Source organism: Triticum aestivum, chromosome 3B, assembly GCF_018294505.1.
Source record: "Triticum aestivum cultivar Chinese Spring chromosome 3B, IWGSC CS RefSeq v2.1, whole genome shotgun sequence".
In the NCBI taxonomy this organism is placed as follows: Eukaryota; Viridiplantae; Streptophyta; class Magnoliopsida; order Poales; family Poaceae; genus Triticum; species Triticum aestivum.
The window spans coordinates 811,190,932-811,213,314 of NC_057801.1; the positions used below are offsets into that span (position 1 = coordinate 811,190,932).

General features: G+C 44.1%; 1 protein-coding gene across 1 annotated transcript; it reads left to right on the plus strand.

Moving 5' to 3' along the window:
- Nucleotides 1-12,236: 12,236 nt before the first annotated feature.
- On the plus strand, nt 12,237-13,160 carry LOC123072589 (MAPK-interacting and spindle-stabilizing protein-like). Its single transcript, XM_044496170.1, has one exon. It carries the CDS (start codon nt 12,347-12,349, stop codon nt 12,899-12,901), a length of 555 nt encoding a protein of 184 aa, XP_044352105.1. The 5' UTR covers nt 12,237-12,346; the 3' UTR covers nt 12,902-13,160.
- The last annotated feature ends 9,223 nt before the right edge of the window (nt 13,161-22,383 follow it).

Sequence of the window (22,383 nt, forward strand, 5' to 3'; positions counted from 1 at the left end):
TTTGTTGGTACTCAAAGTGGTGTCAAGCAAAGAACCATTTGGGTAGCCAACCTATTGTGACTAACCTCTTAGGACCCAACTTGGTTGGGGACCAACAAGCTCAAACTTGATCAATAGGTGTTGTTGGAGGGCATTGGAGACTTGGCTACATTATGAAGAATTAAGGGGACTTCATCACTCTTATTGTCTCAAGCCAAGTCAATTGAATCATCAAGTTTATATCTTATATCCAATGTGCCTCCTTGCGGTAACTTGTACTTAAAATTGCTTACATTCAAAGTTACTTGCCCCCTTGCATGTTTTGGTTTTGTTCCTTGCATGTGTTTGTATATGTTGTGATTCCAACTTGCTTATCTTGAGCAATCAAGTATGTGTGTGTTGGTTTGCACATCATGTACGCGTGTGTCGTGCGTTGAGCCTTTATGTTTCTTGTTTGTATCCTAGTTGGCTCGTGTGAGAGATTAATGGAACATCCCATTTTGGGGGAGTGATGTGCTTTGTGCACCTCACAATCCTATAAATGTGTGTACATGAGGAATACCATCTAGTATTGATATTACAAGATTATCTAGTCGCTAGGTGGTATATCTCTCATGAGAAATTCAAACTCTAAATAGTCCATTAATTATCTCTTGTTTGTTCCTCTTATTGCCTCTTGTTAAGTTCTTATTGGTATCACATTATGGGGGAGTAATATGCTAAGTGCATATTACAAGCCTAGAAAATGTGTACATTTGAGATATTGTCACCTAGAATTGATATTGTAAATTAGCTTGTTCCTAGGTGGCATATTAGCCTCTACAAGTTGCAATTTGCTTGCGTGTGGTGTGAAGATGATGTTGGATATCCTTGCTATCTACCACCGGGAATTCTTTCCATCTACTTCTTGTCTTTTGACAATTGGTAGTCACTTATGTGTGGTAGAATTTAATTGATCATCTTTACATTGGCTTTTTGTTTATTTGCCTTTTCTCTTGCCAAGGTTTTTGTTAACTCCCGTTGTCTTCCATACCACTTGTGGATCTTGTTTATTTCTTGTTCTTGTCTAGTGTTTTCTAGATATAGTGAAAGCAGTGATCCCACCTTGTGCATTTTGTATTCAAATACAAATCCTATATAATGCACAACTCATGGGGGAGCAATTCTATTTTCTTCACTCTTCTTGTGATCCTTATCAAGTGTGTTTTGGTGGAAGGCAAGCCATTTCTTTTTGGTACTTTGTGCCATCATGAAACTTTGTTGAGATCTTGGTATGTTTGGAACCATCCTCTCTTTGGGAGTTCGACATCTTTATTTTCGTGTGTATCAATGGATATCTCATTCCTTGATGTATATTTTATGGACATCCTCCAAGTGATGATTTATTCATTTGGTATCTTTTCTTCCCTTGGCATTTCTTTGTCTTTTGGTTTCGGGTTTTGAAAGTCTTGAGCATGCATGTTTACTTCATGTATTTCATTTGGCATGCTTTCTCTCTTTGACTCAATATATAGGGGAAACTCCACCTAGTCTCAATTTGGATGAGATGTGCATGAAATTCATTTTCATATCTAGATACACATATTTATGTGGAGTTTGTCCTATGTATTGGTGTTTCTAACTATTTGGTCCCGATGAGTTTGGGTACCATTTTGTTTGTGTTTTTGTTCTAGGAACAATTGGAGATGCATTGGATGCTCGTCTCACTCACAAGGAAGGTGTTGTCACCATGTGCTTACTGTAGTCAAGCTAGGATCATCAATGAACTACTATCTACCTTCAATTGGTATCTACTACATCCTTCCAATGATATCTCGGTAACAAGTATCTATTCATGCTTTCTCCTCTTGCATTCAACCTTGTGTAGGTTGCATCTTGGCATGATTTTCATTTATATCTTGTGATACTTGTTTCCTTTCTCAAAGCATCCCAACGATGATCTCTTGTTGCTAGTTGTGATGCCCTTGATGGATGTGTGTTTGGACTTCATTTATATACAATAAGACCATATCTAGCCAAGTGATATGCTTTCAAGCAAATATCTTATTGGTATATTTATGACTTCCTTGTGGATATCTTGTTCCTTCGTGTTGTAACTATTTCGGGTGTACATTCTTCTTTGTAGATATATATATATCATCATGATTTCGTCTACATAGAACCTTATACACTTGAGAGAAATTACATCTCTAGTTGATATCCTTTCTTTCACTTCCACCTTGTCTTTCTTATGTTATTTCTTTGGTGGCTCCGTGAAAGCTTTTGCCTTGAGTGCGTGTCCTCTATCGTTGCATCTTGATGCACTCTTGTGTGGTGAAGATTATTTTCCTCATGCTTATCGTTACGAGGCTTTTGCCATCTTAATTGGCATCCCTCGTCTTGATGAGGCTTTCATCTTCTATCTTCACCAAGGGTTGTCACAAGCATAAGTTCTTTATATGCTTATTAGTAAGCTTGTGAACCCATTTGCTAGTTGTGTGTGGGAATGACAGGCCTTGCACCGTGTGCCTCATTCTTTCAAGACTATGTTGATGCTTAATGCTCATCCTAATTTTAGTCTTCTCAAGTGCTTCGCCATGACTCACACACATCATTTTGGTTGAGCCCATTCTTAAGTTGCCTCTTTTACTTGTTGCTCAACCATGTGTTTGTTGCAAGTACTAGGCTTTGTTTCCTATATGCTCACTTGCACTTGTTGTAAGTTTCTATTGATTTTGGGGGAGCTATGATCCTATTTTGTGCGCTTTGTATCCAATTACAAAACATTCTTTTTTGTGCACAAATCATGGGGAGCTTCTCTAGTTTCTTTAGAACACTCCTCGTCTCATATCATAATATCCTTCATTCATGTGGCTCATAGGATCTTTGGTCTAGTTGGTTCAATTGATATCCTTTGATTGCTTGCTTCAATTGGTATCTTTTGATTGCTTGATTGCTTGTTTCTCTCTTTGTTATGTCTTTGTGGCATATCATTCTTTTGCAATCTTTGGGCCTCAATATAGTTTGTGTTCCTCCAAGTATTAACCGTTGGATATGTGTATTTCATTCCACTCTCTGGTTGAGAAATACACAATTTATGGAGGACCACAATTTATATTGGTCTTCTTAGCTTTTCGCCCATTTTGGCAATCGATGCCAATGGGGGAGAAGTTTCAAAGAGTTTTGTGGAGAAGTTTAGAGAGTTATCTCCTCTTGCTTTGGTTTTGTTCCTTAGCATTTGCATCTCATTCGCATCCACTATTGGTTGTTGCATTGCATGGTGATGCATAATACCTTGTATAAACTCTCTTGAAAGTGATTGTCATCAATTACCAAAATGGGGGAGATTGAAAGAACATGCGATGCCCCCATGTTTGGTTTTGGTAATTGATGACAATCTCTATGGACTAATGGTTGCCTTGAGTTATATTTGAAGGGTTTGTCCATAGGCTTTTCTTGAAGTCCATGTGTTGGTTTCAAGGAGTTTATGAGTTGACCAAGGTGCTATTAAGGAATTATCCAAAGATTGGTCATGTGAGTGTTGAGCTTATTGCAAGCATGTCTTGAAGAAGAAGATTATGTGATCATTCATGTTTACCTTCAAGACATCATCCAAATGAAGAGAGTTGGAAAGATTCAAGGTTAATCTAGACTAAGTACAGAGAGTGATTCAAGTTGATCAACACACAAAGCGCACAAGTTGTACCAAGAGGGACCAAGTGTTCCCATGGTATGGTAAGCATTGTCCATTACGCTTTGTGTACTAACCCATGGTCTACGTGAGAGTTCTTTGTGGGGTTAGGTATGATTCCATGGTCTTGCGTCAAGAGGAAGATCCCATACAACCCATAGAGGATGACATCAAGTGGTGATCCTCATCAAGTTTGCTGTGTGCAAGTTCAAGTGGAGCAACACGAAGAGTGGCTCACCCATAATGGAGTATGGGGGAGCAATCAAGTTTGAATCTTTCCATCCATTGTGGCGTCAATGGAATTGTGAAGATGTGCCGAAGAGTCGCTCACCCATAGTGGACTATGGGGGAGCAATCATCTAGTCTTCATCGAGCCAACGCAATCAAGAAAGGTGGTCCAACTTGAGGGAGTCAAGATCGTCTTCATCTAGCTCAAGTGGACCATGTGCAAGGCAAAGGTTTGCCCTTGATAGGTTTTCTATTTTACCGGTCTCGTGGTGGTAGTTGGGAGACCGGGTTATAGGATCGTTTGTCGTACTATTAAGGGGGGCTCTCAAGTTGGTAGCTTGATCGTATCGTTAGTAGAGAGCTCAAACCATTGCATCCTTGCATCATGTTTCTTTGTTCTTGTTTGGTTCTCTTTGTGAGTCTTAGAGCTTATGGTCATCTTGATGACAAGCTTGAGTTCATCGAAAACGGAGTTCGCATGTGTCTTCTATGATGTTTTCGGTGTTGGAGGTTTTACCGGTCTTATCCAAGGAAGGGTTCTCACCATTTTCTTATGGGCCTTTTCTCATTTGCTTCTTATTGATATTTCTATCAAGATTGTGTTAGCCCTTGTTGCTAGCTTTCCAACAAACTTGGTTTCATCGAATTCGGAGCTCGTATGCAAAAGTTGTGGCTGTTTTGATATTGCCTGTTTTACATAGAGAGGTTGTACCGCCACGTAGAGAGGTTGTACCGGTTGACCGGTACAACCGGTGTTTGGAGCGGTTGTACCGCTCCAGAATTGGTCCGGAGGTTGTACCGGCCATGTACCGCTCTACCGCCGGACTAGTTTCTGTTTTGGAGCGGTTCTTGGGCGGTTGTTGACCGGTTTAACCGGTTTAACCGGTACTACCGGTTCCCCAGGCTGTTGTACCGCTTAGAGCTTTTCCCAGGTTGGTTTTTCCTCTGCTTTGGCCGGTAGTACCGGTTCGTGCACCGGTTGTACCGGTCCTACAGGTTTCTGCACATAACGGGCAGATTCGTGGGGACCTATTTAAGGGGGTCTTCTTCCCTAATGGTTTCCCATCTCTTGAGCTCGTTTTTGCCCCCATTGTTGACATTCTTCGAGCTTGCTAACTCTCAATCCCTCCATGGATTCTTGCTAGTTTTTGAGGGAAAAGAGAGAGGAGATCTAGATCCACATTTCCACCAATCACTTTCTTCTCTATGTGAGGGGAACCCCTTGGATCTAGTTCTTGGAGTTCTTGGTGTTCTCCTTCTTGTTCTTCCTCTCATTTTCCTCCCTAGCATTAGTTGCTTCGGTGGGATTTGAGAGAGAAGGACTTGGGCACTCCGTGTGCCCTTGCCATTGCATTTGGTGCATCGGTTTGAGTTCTCCACGGTGATACGTGGAAGTTACAAGTTGAGAAGCTTATTACTCTTGGGTGCTTGGTGCCCTTGAGCTTGTTCCTCTTGGGTGCTTGGGCGCCCTAGACGGTTGGTGGTGTTCGGAGCTCAATCATTGTGGTGTAAAGCTCCGGGCAAGCGTCGGGGTCTCCAATTAGGTTGTGGAGATCGCCCCGAGCAATTTGACGGGTTCCGGTGACCGCCCCCAAGGGTTGCCAAAGTGTACGGGTTCGGTGACTGCCCCCAAGGGTTGCCATTTGTAAGGGTTCGGTGACCGCCCTCAAGGGTCCCTTAGTGGAATCAGGCATCTTGCATTGTGCGAGGGCGTGAGGAGATTACAGTGGCCCTAGTGGCTTCTTGGGGAGCATTGTGCCTCCACACCGCTCCAAACGGAGATTAGCATCCGCAAGGGTGTGAACTTCGGGATACATCATCGTCTCCGCGTGCCTCGGTTATCTCTTACCCGAGCCCTTTACTTATGCACTTTACTTTGTGATAGCCATATTGTTCTTTGTCATATATCTTGCTATCGCATAGTTACTTATCTTGCTTAGCATAAGTTGTTGGTGCACATAGGTGAGCCTAGTTGTTTTAGGTTTTGTGCTTGACAAATTAACCGCTAGGTTTATTCCGCATTTGTTCAAGCCTAAACCGTAATTATTCTAAAGCGCCTATTCACCCCCCCCCTCTAGGCGACATCCACGATCTTTCAGCTCCCCCTAGGGCCGGCCGGCCTCCTCCTCCCCTCCTTTATATACGTGGGCAGGGGGCACCACAAAGACACAACAGATTATCTCTTAGTCGTGTGTGGTGCCCCCTCCACATTTTAACACCTTGGTCATATCGTCGTAGTGCTTAGGCGAAGCCCTGCACCGGCAACTTCATCATCACCGTCGCCACGCCGGCGTGCTAATGGAACTCTTCCTCGACCCTCTACTAGATCAAGATCTCGAGGGACATCATCACGCTGAACGTGTGATGAACACGGAGGTGCCGTATATTTGGTACTTGGATCGGTTGGATCGTGAAGACGCTCGACTACATCAACCGCGTTACTAAACGCTTCCACTTTCGGTCTACGAGGGTACGTGGACACACTCTCATGTCTCGTTCCTATGCATATCCTAGATAGATCTTGCATGATCGTAGGAATTTTTCTGAATTGCTATGTTCCCCAACACACACAAGTCTCCAATCTACGCACCTGCACAAACAATCAAACACTTACACCCAACGCGATAAAGGGGTTGTCAATCCCTTCATGGTCACTTCCAAAGGTGAGATCTGATAGAGATAGATATAAAAGCTTACTAAAACATAAAACAAAATAAAAGTAAATAAATTGCAGCAAGGTATTTTGGGTTTTTCGGTTTATAGATCTGAAAATATATGATGGAAAATAGACCCGGGGGCCATACATTTCACTAGAGGCTTCTCTCTTGAAGGCAAATAATACGGAGGGTGAACAAATTACTGTCGAGCAATTGATAGAAAAGCGCAAAGTTATGACGATATCAAAGGCAATGATTATGAATATAGGCATCACGTCCGTGTCAAGTAGACTGACTCCTACCTGCATCTACTACTATTACTCCACACATCGATCGCTATGCAGCATGCATCTAGAGTATTAAGTTCATAAGAACGGAGTAACGCCTTAAGTAAGATGACATGATGTACAGGGATAAACTCAAGCAATATGATGAAACCCCCATCTTTTTACCCTTTATGGCAACAATAAAATAGATGCCTCGCTACACCTACTTTATCACTGGGTGAGGACACCGCAAGATTGAACCAAAAACTAAGCACCTCTCCCATTGCAAGAAGAACCAATTTATTTGGACAAACCAAACTGATAATTCGAAGAGAAATACAAAGATATCAAATCATGCATATAAGAATTCAGAGAAGATTCAAATAATATTCATAGATAAACTGATCATAAATCCATAATTCATCGGATCTCGACAAACACACCACAAAAGAATATTACATCGGATAGACCTCCAAGAACAACGAGGATAACATGGTATTGAGGATCAAAGAGAGATAAGAAGCCATCTAGCTACTAGCTATGGACCCATAGGTCTGTGGTAAACTACTCACGCTTCATCGGAAGGGCAGTAGAGTTGATGTAGAAGCCCTCCATGATTGAATCCCCTCCGGCAGGATGCCGGAAAAGGCCCCAAGATTGGATCTCACGGGTACAGAAGATTACGGCGGCGGAAAAGTATTTTGGTGGACACTTCTGGTGGTTTGGGAATATTTCTGAAATTATAGGCCAAACATTAGGGTTGGAGGACTCCCGTGGGGCCCACAAGCCCGGGTCCCCCCCTAGGGCGCGCCTTGAGGGTTTGTCGAGCCCTCGGGACTCTTCTGCCTTCCTCTCCAAGTCCTACGTGTGTCTTATGGTCCAAGAAAAATCATCATGAAAGTTTTATTCCGTTTGGACTCCATTTGGTATTCCTTTTCTGTAAAACTCAAAAAAAAGGACAAACAGAAACTGGCACTGGGCTCTAGGTTAATAAGTTAGTCCCAAAAATAATATAAAATAGCATATTAATGCATATAAAACATCCAAACAGATAATGTAATAGCATGGAACAATAAAAAATTATAGATACGTTGGAGATGTATTAGAGACTTTCTCCTTTTTTGTCTTCTTCATATTAATATCTACCACCGTATACTATTCCACTCAGAGTGCCATATTCATGGCTTGCGCTCATGTATTGCGTGGGGGTTGAAAAAGCTGAAGCGCGTTAAAAAGTATGAAGCAATTGCTTGGCTTGTCATCGGAGTTGTGCATGATAAATACATTGTGTTAAGAAGATGGAGCAAGACAAGGCTATATGATTTTTTAGGGATAGCATTCTTTAGCATTGATATTTTGAAAGACATGATTGTTTGTTGGGATGCCTGAGTATTGATGTCTTTATGTCAAATTATAGACTATTGCTTTGAATCATTCGGATCTAAATATTCATGCCACAAAAAGATTACATGATGAACATGATAGGTAGCATTCCACATCAAAAATTCTTTTTTTATCATTTACCTACTTGAGGACGAGCATGAATTAAGCTTGGGGATGCTTGATACGTCTCCAACGTATCTATAATTTTTTATTGTTCCATGCTATTATAGTATCAGTCTTGGATGTTGTATATGCAATTGTATGCAGTATTATATCATTTTTTTTGGGACTAACCTATTAACTTAGTGCCAAGTGTCGGTTGCTGTTTTTTTTGCCTGTTTTTGGTTTTCCAGGAAATCAGTACCAAACGAAGTCCAAATGCCACGAAACTTCTTGACGATTTTTTTCTGGACATAAGAGACCCTAGAAGCTTCGGGAGGAGGCCAGAAGGTTAAGGAGTAGGCCACAAGCCACATGGATGCACCCATGTGCCTTGTGGGCCCCTCTTTCCTCAGTTTGACCTAATTCCAACTCTATAAATTCTCCAAAATCGGGAAACCAACAGGGAGCCACCTGAAACACTTTCTCTACCGCCGCAAGTTTTCGGTTCTCGCGAGATCCCATCTGGAGGCCTTTTCCGGTATTCTGCCGGGAGGAATCGATCAAGGAGGGGCTCTACATCAACCTTGTTGCCCTTCCGACGATGTGTGAGTAGTTTACCACAGACCTACGGGTCCATAGCTAGTAGCTATATGGCTTCTTCTCTCTCTCTTTGATCATCAATACAATGTTCTCTTGATGTTCTTGGAGATCTATTCGATGTAATCATTTTTTGCAGTGTGTTTTTTGGGATCCGGTGAATTGTGGGTTTATGATCTGAATATTCATGAGAATTATTTGATTCTTCTCTTAACTTATTTATGCATGATTGTTATAACTTTTTATTTCTCTCCGATCTATTTGTTTTGTTTGGTCAACTAGATTGATTTATCTTCCATGGGAGAGGTGCTTTGTGATGGGTTCAATCTTGCGGTACTCTATACCAGTGATAGAAAGGGAACATTCACATATTTGTATTGTTGCCATTAAGGATAAAACGATGGGGTTTATTCATATTAGTTGAGTTTACTTTGTCTACATCATGTCATTCTTTCTTAAGGCATTACTCTGTTTTTATTAACAAAATCCCCTAGATGCATACTGGATAGCGGTCGATGGGTGGAGTAATAGTAGTAGATGCGGGAAGGAGTCGGTCTACTTGTCTCGGATGCGATGCCTATATACATGATCATTGCATTGAATATCGGCATAACTATGCGCTTTTCTATCAATTGTCCAACAGTAATTTGTTTACCCACCGTATGCTATGTGCTCGAGAGAGAAGACAATAGTAAAAATTATGGGCCCCGGGTCTACTTTTATCATATATAAAACACAAAAATACCTTGCTGCACCTTTCCAATTTTATTTTATTTTATCTTTGCAATTTATCTATCCACCACTACAAGATTAATCCTTGCAAGTAACAGCCAAGGGGATTGACAACCCTCTTTTTTCCATTGGGTGCAAGTATTTGTTTTTGTGTGTGCTGGTGATGCTAACGAGGTTCTGTGTCGTTCCCCTACTGGATTGATAATCTTGGTTCTTAACTGAGTGAAATACTTATCTCTACTTTCCTCTTCGAGGAAATCCCAACATAACTCACAAGTAGAAAGAAGAATTTTGGCGTCGTTGCCGAGGAGACATCACCAAAACCTATCAAGTAGCCTTGCACAAACTATCATCTACTTTCTCTTATTTTATTTTCCTTTGCCTCTCGTTTTCATCTCCCCCACTTCTAAAACAATTTTACAAAAACACAAAAATATTTTCGGTTGCTCGTTCGCTTGCTTTGTCGCTATGTCTCAAGAAAACACCAAGTTGTGTGACTTTTTTTAATACTAATAATAATGATTTTATTAGTAGTCCAATTGCTCCTCCCGCCACTAGTGCGGAGTCATGTGATATTAATGTCGCTTTGCTAAATCTTGTTATGAAAGAAAAAATTTCTGGTAGTCCTAATGAAGATGATGCATCCCATCTTAATTTTTCGTTGAATTATGTGATATGCAAAAGAAAAAAAGATGTGGATAATGATATTATTAAGTTAAAATTATTTCCATTCTCACTACGAGATCATGCTAAATCTTGGTTTCATCCTTGCCTCGAAATAGTATTGATTCTTGGGATAAATGTAAAGATGCTTTTATAACCAAGTATTTTCCTCCGCTAAGATTATTTTTCTTACAAATCAAATAATGAATACTAAGCAAATTGAGCGTGAACATGTTGCACAATCTTAGGAGAGAATGAAATTATTGATAAGAAATTGTTCCACTCATGGTTTAAGCTTATGGATGATTATACAAAAAAAATATGCGGAACTAAACTTTGTTTATAGAAATTTTCTAGACTCTGCTGCAGGTGGTACTTTTATGAAAATCACATTGGGAGAAGCTACAAAAGTCCTTTATAATATTATGGTAAATTATTCTCAATGATACACTGAAAGAGCTCCAACTGGTAAGAAGGTAAATTCTGTGAAAGAAACTAATACTTTGAGTGATAGAATGGATGCTCTCATGAAAATGGTTGCTAGTAAGAATGCTCATGTTGATCATAATGATGTGCCATTATCTACATTGATTAAGCAAAATAATGATGCTATTGATGTGAATTTTGTCTCTAGAAATAATTTGCCATAAACTACTAACCTAGTTCCCAGTGCCAAGGGTAGATCTTTGGACTTCACGAAGCACTTCCCCGCCATCCCTCAAGAGTTCAAACTCAAGACCAACACCGGTTGCGCCTAGAGGGTGATGGTCTGGTTGATGAACGACAGGATCACCCTTGATCAGGGTTGGGCCCTTTTGCCAATGTTCACCAGATCAAGATCAGTTACATGGTCATTTCTCAGTCAGCTGACTCCCGACAGCCTAAAGGTGGTCGCCTTCAACGACAAAGGCATGGAGGTGGTGTCGAAGTGCAAGAAGCACGACAACGTCTTCGCCCTGAATATCTAGATAGTTATCTTGCCTGGATTGCTTCTGTTTAGCCTTGAACAATGGCTTGGTCATGCCAAACTGCGTTTAATAATGTCTTGCTTGGTGCGTTGACTAACTTAAATTGAATGTTTAAGGTTGATAGTTTGTTAAACTTGTTGGTATGATATCTATGTCTTGCTTGTCAGTGTGTTGGTAACCTAACCACCTCCACGAGAAGGTTACCAGCCGATATGCGTTGCATGTAACCAAACAACCTAAATTGTGTTTCTACCTAAACAAGCCCATAACCAAACAACATGACTTTCGTTTATTTGTAACTAGGCTAGAGGGTATGTAGACAACCAAACAACGTGCAGATAATTGTTCTTAGACTGTATTGACTGAACTAGGCCAATGCAGGCAAGCAAACACGAGCAAGTGCACATTGTGATGATTTTTTGCCACTGTGAAGCACTGCGTCCGGTGCATCTTGTCGCGATTTATATTTTCGCCAATCAGCACACTGTTTTCGAATCAAAAGCAGCATTTCACTCCCTGGACGCGGTACGGTTGAGTGATTACCGAGGCGTGTTGCGAACACCGTGGCGATCTCCCTAAACAAATCGCAAAATGCGCAAATCATTCGGCCTTTTGCCTCTCGGCGAAACTGCTCCCGGCTTGCTCCGACGTAGCGCGCTGTGCCCATGTGTAAACTGTAAAGGGCCATGTGTAAAACGCCAAGGTCGCTCGCGCTGGCCGGCACCGCGCGCGCGCGAGCGGTGCGCCGCCACCGCACGCGTCAGCTAGCGACAACGGCTCCAGCGGTCGGCCAGCGCTCCGCTCCACCACCTACTGTACCGCACCAAAAGCCACCGCTTCCCTTCTCCTCTGCTCCGCGCACGCCTCCCCTGCGCGTACCGACGGACAGCGCAGCGCAGCTTCCGGCCACGCCACGCGTGGGCGTGGCTCCCTACCGTCCACGGATCCGCCGTCGATCTGGAGGGCCGACAAACGCCGCCCCGCTTTCCGCTGCCGCCCCCCGCCCACTGGATTAAGTACTCCCCTCACCCCGAGACAGTCAGCTTCACTCCCTCACTCGCTCGGGCTCCCACTCCCATCCCCATCACCAACCCCTCCCACATGGCCATGGCGCCCCACCCACCGGTCCTCCTCCTGCTGCTCCTCGCGCCGCTCCTCCTCTGCTCGCTGCTCCCCGATGCGGCGCGGGCGGCCGGCGCCGAGGACGCCGGCGTGACCATCGTGCGCAAGGACGGCACGACCTGCACGCTCTGCGCCTCCTGCGAGAACCCCTGCAACCCCAACCCAGGATACAACTACCCGTCGCCACCTCCCCCGGCTCAGGTCACCCCCGCGGCGCCGGTGTACCCGCCTCCCACTTCCTACCCAGCTCCCTCCGGTGGAGGCGGCGGTGGCGGTGGCTACTTCTACCCTCCGCCCACCGGCGGGTACGGAGGAGGAGGCGGCGGCGGCGGCGGGTCCCAGGGAGGACAAGGTGGAGGAGGAGGAGGCGGTGCGTACCCGACGCCCCCGCCGCCCAACCCGTTCCTGCCCTACTTCCCCTTCTACTACTACAGCCCGCCACCCCAGCTCAAGAGCTCGGCGCCGGCCGTCCCGTCGTCCGCCGCGGCGCCGCCGCTGCTGCTGCTCGCGCTCTCCGGGCTCCTGCTCTGGTGAGGAGGAGGACGAGGGTGAGAATGCGAGGTAGATCCGCCGAGCTGACGCGCTCAGTGGATCCATTCAGCTGGCATCTGCGCTGCAGTAATTTTCGATTTTATTTATTTATTCACCGCTGTAATTTTCTCTATTTTTTTGCTCCTCCCTCCTCTCTGCTTCTGTGATTTATTATGTGCTGCCGGTATAGAACTATATAGGAGACCGTACCAAGTGTAAACCAAGGGCGACCAATAATAAAGCACAAGTGCTGTTTTATATAGATGGATCTGGTAGGAGTAATTAAGATGTTCATGCGAAAGGGGGGAGAGGAAGCTGTTCATTTCTCTCTTTGATTGCTTCAGGCGTTGTCAAAACGAATGTGCATCATACGGATCCGATTAGGGTGTCATGGTTCTGAATTTCTGATGACATCTCTCGCTTTGCTATGCTGGCGACTGCCCTTGCATGTGTTGGTTAAGGTTTGTGCTGTTGGATGGCACTTCTTCTTTGGTTGGTTGTGCGAATCTCATGGCGTTGGTGAAGAAATACTGTAAGCTGTGAATGTGAATGAAGTTTGAGATTAATTTTTGCATTGTTCTTGCTGCAGAATATAGTTGTTCAATGGCATTGAACGTCATTGCAGGGCAGAAATAAAAAGGAAAAATGATGACAATGGACTTGGTCAAACATTACATGGTCCTCCACCAGTTATGAACACCTGACCTCAGTTCAGAGTCTCTCTCGTTCACTGAATCACTGGTAAACAAACAAGAACCTGCTGCTACCGTGCAGGCTTCCAAAACTGAATCCCTGCACAAACAAAACAACGCTCCAGTTCAGAGTCTCTCTCGCGCTAACGAATCGAAGGCACAACATGGAACTGGCTAACTTGTCATGGTTCCTAATGACATCTCTCACCGTGCTATGCTGGCTAACTTGTCATGGTTCAGAATGACATCTCTCACCGTGCTATGCTGGCGATGCCCCGTATGTGTTGATCTTGTTTAACATGTCGTGGTCCCCAGGACATCTTTTTTTTTCTGTATCAGAAATATATACTCTCAATTAATAAATTTCAAAAATATTTACAAAGAATCCATTTAACAATAACATATATTGGGAAGTGGAAAATGTTCATGTACCTGAAAAACCATATATTATAAGTATTGATCTCACATTCAAAAAGTATTCAAAAAAGGCTCATGTATATTTGTATCATATCTGTTCTTATCCGCTCCATTCTTTTCAACCTTCCTACATGACGAACATTACAAAAGTCAGTTACTCCTTCTTTACCCTGTTATGTATGGTGTTGTTGGTGACTTAACAATGGCGGTTCTAAGCGATGGTAGTAGGTTGATGAGATCGGCGCGAATGGGGAGACATATTGCCTTCCCTACTTGGACACTCATCCATCCATAGCCTCCACAACGTTGGTGTGCCTCCCTCTCTTCTTCTGTCCCATCCATGGCCTCGCCCTGTCACGATTGAGCTATCTTCCTTCACCGAGGATTGAACCGGAACTCCTGTTCAGTGCTTCAGGCGCTGGATATTGGGATGCTGGTAGGGAGTGCATACCCTCCAGGTGACGGGCCGCTCCAAATAATAGTCACTCTCTAACGACGCTAGCTACGACCTCTTTTTGTTGGCTTTATTGTCTGAAAAAAAACGCACTGGTTCAGAAAGAAACCAACTACAGTTTTTTAATGTATTTTAAAAATTGTGCATTCAATGATTTTTGTAAAAAATTATGGATTTTTTTTTATAAATGTTCGGCAACTTAATTTTCTTTACGAAATTTAAAAAGATTCCCGAGCTTGAAAAAATGTTCACAAAATTTCAAAAGTTAAAAGTTTTGGAAAATGTTCTCGAATTAAAAAGTGTTCACGATTTTGGTTTTTTTGTGGATTTAATGAAGAAGAATGAAATTAAGTTAAAAAACATACTAAAAATATAAAAATGAAAAATAAGGACCAAATCAAAATCAGCGAAAACCCAACAAAAAATACCCGAAAAAAAATTCCGGCCTGTGTTATACTACATCCGTCTATAAAACTGTTGTCGGGTGTGTTTCGGGCACATCTGAGTAACTCAATCAAGTATAAAAAGAAAAAGAAAAGAAAATACCCACACGAATCCTCGCGTAAGATCAATGACTTAAGGCTTAGATGTACAATATTTATGACACATCTAGATGTGCTCTAGCAAAACTGTTGTCAAAGTGGAAAAATCTTAGTGGAAAACTCTTCCGGTAAACTGCTGCTTGTTACAGGGGACTAGGAACCATTGAAGCTTGCCGGTAAACTGCTGCTTGTTACAGGGGAACTAGGAACCATTGAAGTTTTTAGTGTGCATCCCAAGAGGAAGGTACTTGAACCAATCAAAAGTATCGGCAGCAGTGCGCTCTTCCCAAGTCATGGCAAGTGCCTGTTAGTTGACACAGATAAGCTTCCTTCCGTCGAGTGCAACTGCATCTACACTACTATTTGTCCTGGATTTAGGATTGGTAGCATAGCCGTCACCTATGACCTCAGCGATGGCACGGGGTGAATTGCAAGAAACCACCACATTTGGGGCTTATCTTGCAGAAAATCACCTGGTCGCTAATCATTTGCAAAAATCATCGCGCATTCAGTAAAAGTGTTGCAGATTGCACTGAACAGGTGATTGGCACGGTTGAGGGCGTATCCGATAGGTGGGGCCCAAAATAATCATACACAGACCCCTAGTAGATTTAAAAAAAATCAATCAGCCCCTGGACCATGCCCGCCGCCAGGAAGTAGTTCTCGATCGGGAGCCGCATCTCGGCGCCGCCGCAGAAGCGGAGGGACAACTCGGGGAGGTCCATGGTCTTGGCGCCCGCCGGGAGCGCGAAGCAGGGGCGCAGCCCCAGGGCGTCCTCACGGCCTTGGACCGGTTGTACCTGCCCCCCACCGCCGCCACCATCGCTGCCGCCACCGGCTTGAACATCGTTGGGTCCAGATAGCTGAAGGTCGTGCCAGAGTCGATGATGGCACCGCCCCCGCCGCCGCCGGACACGGGCGCGAAGGCCCGCGCCGGGAGCGCCACGCTCTTCCCGCCCACCGCGACGGCAGCTGGTGCACGGGCGTGAGGCTGCATCCCATGGAGAAGTTGCGGCTGGCGGCCCCCCGCGGGGAGAGGCGCAGCTCGTACTGCATCTTGCCGGCAGAGGAGGCACCGAGGACGAGCTCGCCGCTGACGGCGGCGGCGTCGTCGAAGCGGCGGGAGAGGAGGCAGTAGGAGAACTTGGTGACCCCGAGCTGCGCAGGCACGGATGGCTCGCCGCGGCCGAACCCCGCGAGCCCCGACGGCAGCTAGTGCACGGACGCGAGGTTGTGTCGCGCCGCTGCCGACTTCTCTGCCTCATCGTTGTTTTGCTGCAGGAGCCGAGGTCGTCGCCCCCTCTCAGTTCTTCGCGCCGCCTCCAGTTCCGCCGGATCCGCTACCTGCAGGCCCTTCCTGGCCGGATCCCGCCGCCACGCTGCCAATCCTCGCCTGCAGCTCCGCCCAGCTGCCGCCGTCCTGCTTCTTCCCGGCGAGAGGAAGGAGATGCCCTCCGTGTGGGAGGGGGGGCTTGATTGCTTTTCTTTTATAAGATCCAGGGAGGTATATGTCAATTTGTTGCCAAATCAGCTCCTTACAGTCCGGCCCCACTAGTCAGAAAATGGTTAAACAGGCTAAATCACCTGTTCAGTGCTTTTTGCAACACTTTTACTGAATGCGCGGTGATTTTTGCAAATGATTAGCGACCAGGTGGTTTTTTGCAAGATAAGCCCCAAATGTGGTAATTTCTTGCAATTCACTCGATGGCACGAGAAAATACATCACTTCAGCGCGTGGAGATGGCCCTGGAGCTCAGAGTAGGCATGAAGGCCCTTTGAGCCCTGCTCACGTTCTTCTCAGTCATTGTTCAGAAGTTGATGCTCCACAAGATCGTATCCGTTGCCAAATCGTACTCCCTCTGTCCGGAAATACTTGTCATCAAAATGAATAAAAGGGATGTATCTAGATGTATTTTAGTTCTAGATACATCCATTTTCGTCCATTTTGATGACAAGTATTTTCGGACGGAGGGAGTAGTATTTGACGACTTGCTTGACTTCAAACGTCATGCTGCTACCTCCGTGAAAAGGAATTGATTGAATTCATCGGTAACTAGTTTTCTTTCTCACTGGACTGGACTACAAAATGCCAAGATGCTGGACTGATCGTTGTTGGGTACAAGTTGCTTCAGCTTCTTGCTGCTGATGCTTTAAAGCAGGAGGAGTGAATTGCAAAAAACATCGACACTTCAGGCTAGGTTTGCAGGTACCACACATATACGAAATTGTGCCAAAAAACACTAATTTTTTTCATAAACTTTTGCAAAAAACACTAGTTGCTTGTTTGGACCGTTTTTAGTGCGTTTATGACAAGGGGGGACCCGCATTTGTCGACGTGGCAGCACTGTTCACACGGCAACGCCGTTAGACGGCGTTACACGCCGCTGGCGCACCGGTTCGAGTCGGGCGGGTCAAACACCCCGAAGCGGTGCAGGCCCCACCCCCCCCCCCAGCCCTCACTCTCTCCCGTCCTTCTCCCTCTCTCTGCTCCCGCTCGTTCGCCGCCGCCGCCCCCTCCCACATTTCCGACCGCCGTCGCCGCCGCGTCGCCATGGTTTCCTGGTCTGATGACGACAGCAGTGAGAACTCTCACCAGTACGCCGACTCAGCTTCAGACGAGGGCATCATCAAGGTGAGTTGCTCGAGCTGAAGCTAGGGTTAGGGGTGCGATTTGGGGATTTTTCTGTTGAGCTTGATCTCAAGTTTTGTTGCCTTTCCTTTGCACCTCCAGATCCCTGAGACCATCGATGACTCTGATTTCGAGGGCACTGAACCTGATGTTTTGTGCAATGAACACTCCCTGCCAGCAGAGAGGCGTGTTGCTTTCCAGGGCATCCATACTGGCAGGAGGTTCTTTGCTTGTGCTGTGAAGGTATGTGCCAAATTTATGCAGAGTGTTGTTCAGTGAGGTCATTGTTTATATGTGAGCATGTGCAGAGTGTTGTCAGCAGATCTGGCCTGTTAGGTAGGTTACTAATTAGTTATGTATTTTCTGTGATAGTAGTGGGTTAGGGAGGTCATTGTTTATATGCCAGTATGTGCATAGGGTTGGGAGCACTGATTGAGACTTCTTACTTTATAGCATATGGATTAGTGAGCACTGTAATTGTTTAACTCACTGTGTCATATGGCTAGCTCATACATGTTTGTTTAACTCATTATGTTACTTTATACCTGTTTGTTACTTTATAGCATGTGGATTAGTGAGCACTTTACACCATGTGTTACTTTGTAGCATTTTGTTACTTTATACCTGTTTAACACTAAAATTACAGGAGGGAAGAAATTGTGGGCTAGTTGAATGGGTTGATCCATTTTGGCCAGCTACAATGGAGAATGCATTGACCAAGTTGTGGGATAAGTATGAAGAGTGCGGGAGGAGCAAGATTGAGGACAATCTGGGAAGCTCATTTGCTGTTCACAATCTGACACAACAGAAGATCAAGCTGCAGGCAAGTTATGAGAGGTTGGTTGAAGATGTCAACGACCTTTTGGATAGGAGCAGAGGGCTCAGATGGAGAGAGGTAAGATACAGAACAAACCTGATGAGAGCAAGCTGCAGGAGAAGTATGACATGCTCAAGAACCTGACAGTTGCTCAAGCCAAAGTCATTAGGAACATGAAGGTGAAGCTTGCTGAAGAGAAGATTAAGTTGCAGGCCCACATTGATGAGCTTGAGAAGGTTGCCGAGCAGACCAAGCTGAAGCTGAATGGGATCAAAGCCATCTTAGATGAATGAGAAGTATAATGTAATATGCTGCTTATTAGTACCACCAGCATGGTTACGGGATGATGATTACTATAATTATGGTTATGTAATGACTACTATTAGATGAATGATCTAGTAATATCTAAATTATGGTTATGTAATATGGTACTTATTAGTTATGATTATGTATGAATCTTCCAAGTGGTTTTGTCGATGACGAGAGATCCTAGAATCATAGTAAGCATCATCATCATCCATCTAAGCCAACATCATCACCAGAATCACCAGCATCACAACCAACATTTTCAGGTTCTCACATCCATCTAAGCCAACATTTAAGATAAACATCCAAGTTCTCACAACCAACAATGGTTCAAAGCCAACATAGGCATAATCTAGTTGAAAGCCAACAAAGGCATAATCTAGTTGAAAGCCAACATAGGCATTATAGGTTCTGAAAGCCAACAAAGGCATAATCTAGTTCACAGCCAACACATAGATATCACATGTCAACAAAGACAAAGGCATCTAGTTCCCAGAAGCATAGAAGTATTCTTTCAACTTGTATGAAGAAGTCCTTTTTCTTCCACTCTGTCTTGGAGCTTGAAAAGTTGACATGTTTCCCGCAGTAGAGGTAGAGGCTGTACCAGCATTGGTAGCTTTCTTCCTGGGAGACCTCCTTGGAGGAGCAGCAGGTGTAGTGGCAGCAGGTGTAGCTTTCTTCCTAGGAGACCTCCTTGGAGGAGCAACAGGTGTAGTGGCAGCAGGTGTAGGAGCAGCAGTTGATGGAGATGGCCTCTTCCTTGGTGGTGCAACAGCTGTAGGTGCAGTAGTAGATGAAGATGGCCTCTTCCTTGGTGGTGCAGCAGCTGTAGATGCATTTGTTGTTGAAGTAGAAGCCTGTGACCTGTTTGGCTACATTTCAAAAAAAGTTAAGGCTTGTGAGTTACACTGGAGACAAAATAAAGAGAATTGAGGTGCTACTATAACTAACCTGATGCTGATTCATTCTCATAGCAAGAGCTGCCTTTAGGGGCTTGGAGCAAACATTGTATCTATGCCCTACAAGTTTGCAGTTGCTGCAAGTAATAGATGCCATCCTAGATGTATCTCTTGGTGCTGGATTTTCAAATTGGTTTTTCCTCCTCTTTGTTTGTTGCTTCCCAACCTTGTCTTTGAATACTGGAGGCTCTATGTCCTGAGTTCTTGTCCTTGGCCACAGGTTTGGACCAGGCACAGGAAATATGATATGTGCAAATGCTTTTTTATACATTTCCTTTTTGAAGAAATCAGCAACAAAGTCCTCTGGCTGCAACTTAGCTTTCACTATTGCAGAAACTGCATGATGGCAAGGCATAGAAGTCATATCCCATTTCCTACATCCACATGTTCTGTCCAGCAAGTTCACTGAGTAGGTGTTTTCTCCACTAGTCACTTGGTAGATGTTAGGACCAGCCATCAAAGTCTGGCACCACCTTGAGTTGTACTTTGTCTCCTCTAATATTTCAGCATAGGTAGGGCAAATCTCCCAATTTGTTGTCTCTGTCTTTGTTCTATTCTTGTTAAATTTGACCATCAATTTTGTCCTGATTCCTTCTATCATGGTCACTATTGGCTTGCCTCTTACATCTAATATCATTTTATTAAACACCTCACTGATGTTGTTCACTACCAGGTCAGTTTTGCAATTAAAATCCATAGCATGCCTAGCCCAAGTATGAACAGGGATTTTGTGAAGCCATGTCCAAGCAGCCTTACACTCTCTTTTCAAAGCATTCATTGCATCAAGGTGTTCATTCTCAGTATAAGAGTAGCTAGCTGCATCCATGTGTTTCTTTAATTCATCACCTCTAAAACCAGCAGTTTGGAAATTCTGGTAGATATGCCTAAGGCAGAATCTTTGTGGACAATTGGGGAAAACATGGTTTATTGCATTTAAAAGCCCCTGTTTGAAACAATGGGAAATAAAGCCAAACATTGGTCCTATAAACAATGAAGCTATAGCAATGTGCATATGAAACCATGAAACCTAGTGCAATATTGTATGAGAAGAGAAGTTTACCTTCTGCCTATCAGAGATGATGGTATAATAACCAAACTTCCCACTTTCTCCACCAAGTGCATCTTTAAGCTGTGTTAAGAACCAGGACCAGCTGTCTTTGTCCTTTTTGTCAACAACTCCAAATGCTATAGGGTAGATATTATTGTTCCCATCCCTTCCTGTTGCAGCAAGGATCTGTTGACCTGTTGACAGCTTGATAAAACAACCATCTACCCCTGCAAAGCTGACAATTGTGAGAACATAGTGTATGTAATGTGAGCACATAAATAATTCACAACTTAGTAAATGAAACGTACCTATGAATGGTCTGCATCCATTCAAAAACCCTTCTTTGCAAGCACTTAGACAAAAAAAGAGGCCATGAAACCTAGGGTTTTTGCTTGGGTGCTCTGGTACATGCCTAGTAGTAACAATACATCTAGAGCCTGGGTTTGTATCCAACACAGCCTGCAAATAATCTCTTATTCTAGTGTATTGTCCTCTCTGATCTCCTTGGACAACCTTCAATGCTTGCTTCCTAGCCCTGTAGGCCATATGGGTGGACATCTCTATTCCATATTTCTTCTTCAGTGTCTGCATTATTGTGATGACTGGTGTGCCAATATCAACTCTCATCATTGCCTCACACTGGTGTGCAACCCATTTTGCAGTGACCTTGGTGTTCTCTCCTACTGCTGGGCATGTGTGCACAAAATTTGCCTTCCTTATGCAAAAAGTAGTCTCATTTGCAACAACAGAAGCTGCAATAAAGAAAGGGCATTTTGCATTTGTGCACACAACTATGATGTTGTCATTGCAGTTTCTGTGGAACTCATAATTCCTATTCTGAGTTATGTGCAATGTCTGAATTGCTCTCCTAAACTGATACACATTTAGGAAACAAAGTTGTCTGCAAAACTGCTCCTATGGGTTCTCTCTCTCCTCACTGTACCAGATCCTTGGCAAAGATCTCACTGATCTGCTCTTCCTTCCATTGGGCAGAACAAATTGTACTTCCTCAGCTCCATCATCATATTCTTGCTTCAAAGCACCAAGATCTGGCTCCTCATCTGATGGTGGTGCCCAAACATCCTCAAATCTCTGTTCCAAGCTAGAATGTGACCTCTCTGTTGGCCCTTTTCTAGCTTTATTCTTCTTTGTAGGCACCTCTTGGTGCTCCACCTGCTCATCTTGCTCCACCTGCTCCTCTTGGTGCACCTGCTCCTCTTGCTCCACCTCCTCATCTTCCTCATACAGTTCGTCCACATCAGTGTCTCCGTCAAAATGAATGAGTGGATCCTCTCTTTGCTTCCTCATCTCATTAAGCCTTTGAAGATAGTCCTCATCTGCATCCAGATCTGAATCATCTTCAGTTAGAAGAATTGGTAGCTTCTGCTTAACCTTATTTACATGCTCAGCTGCAATCTTATGTTTCCTAAATTTGGCAATCTTCGTTCTCCTCTTCAACTCCATTAATGTCTCCAGTTCATCCTGATCTGCTGCATTGGATTGGTCCATGGCAGCATTTGTATCCAGATCATGGTTTGTGCTCTGTTGTGTAGTGTAGAACCGCAATGGCTCTGGCTGACTCTGTATTATACTTTTTGGTGGTGATCTTAAGATAACACCA

Excerpts from the sequence above, each read along its gene's own strand:
- LOC123072589 (XM_044496170.1), top strand. The coding sequence starts at position 12,347 with ATGGCCATGGCGCCCCACCCACCGGTCCTCCTCCTGCTGCTCCTCGCG.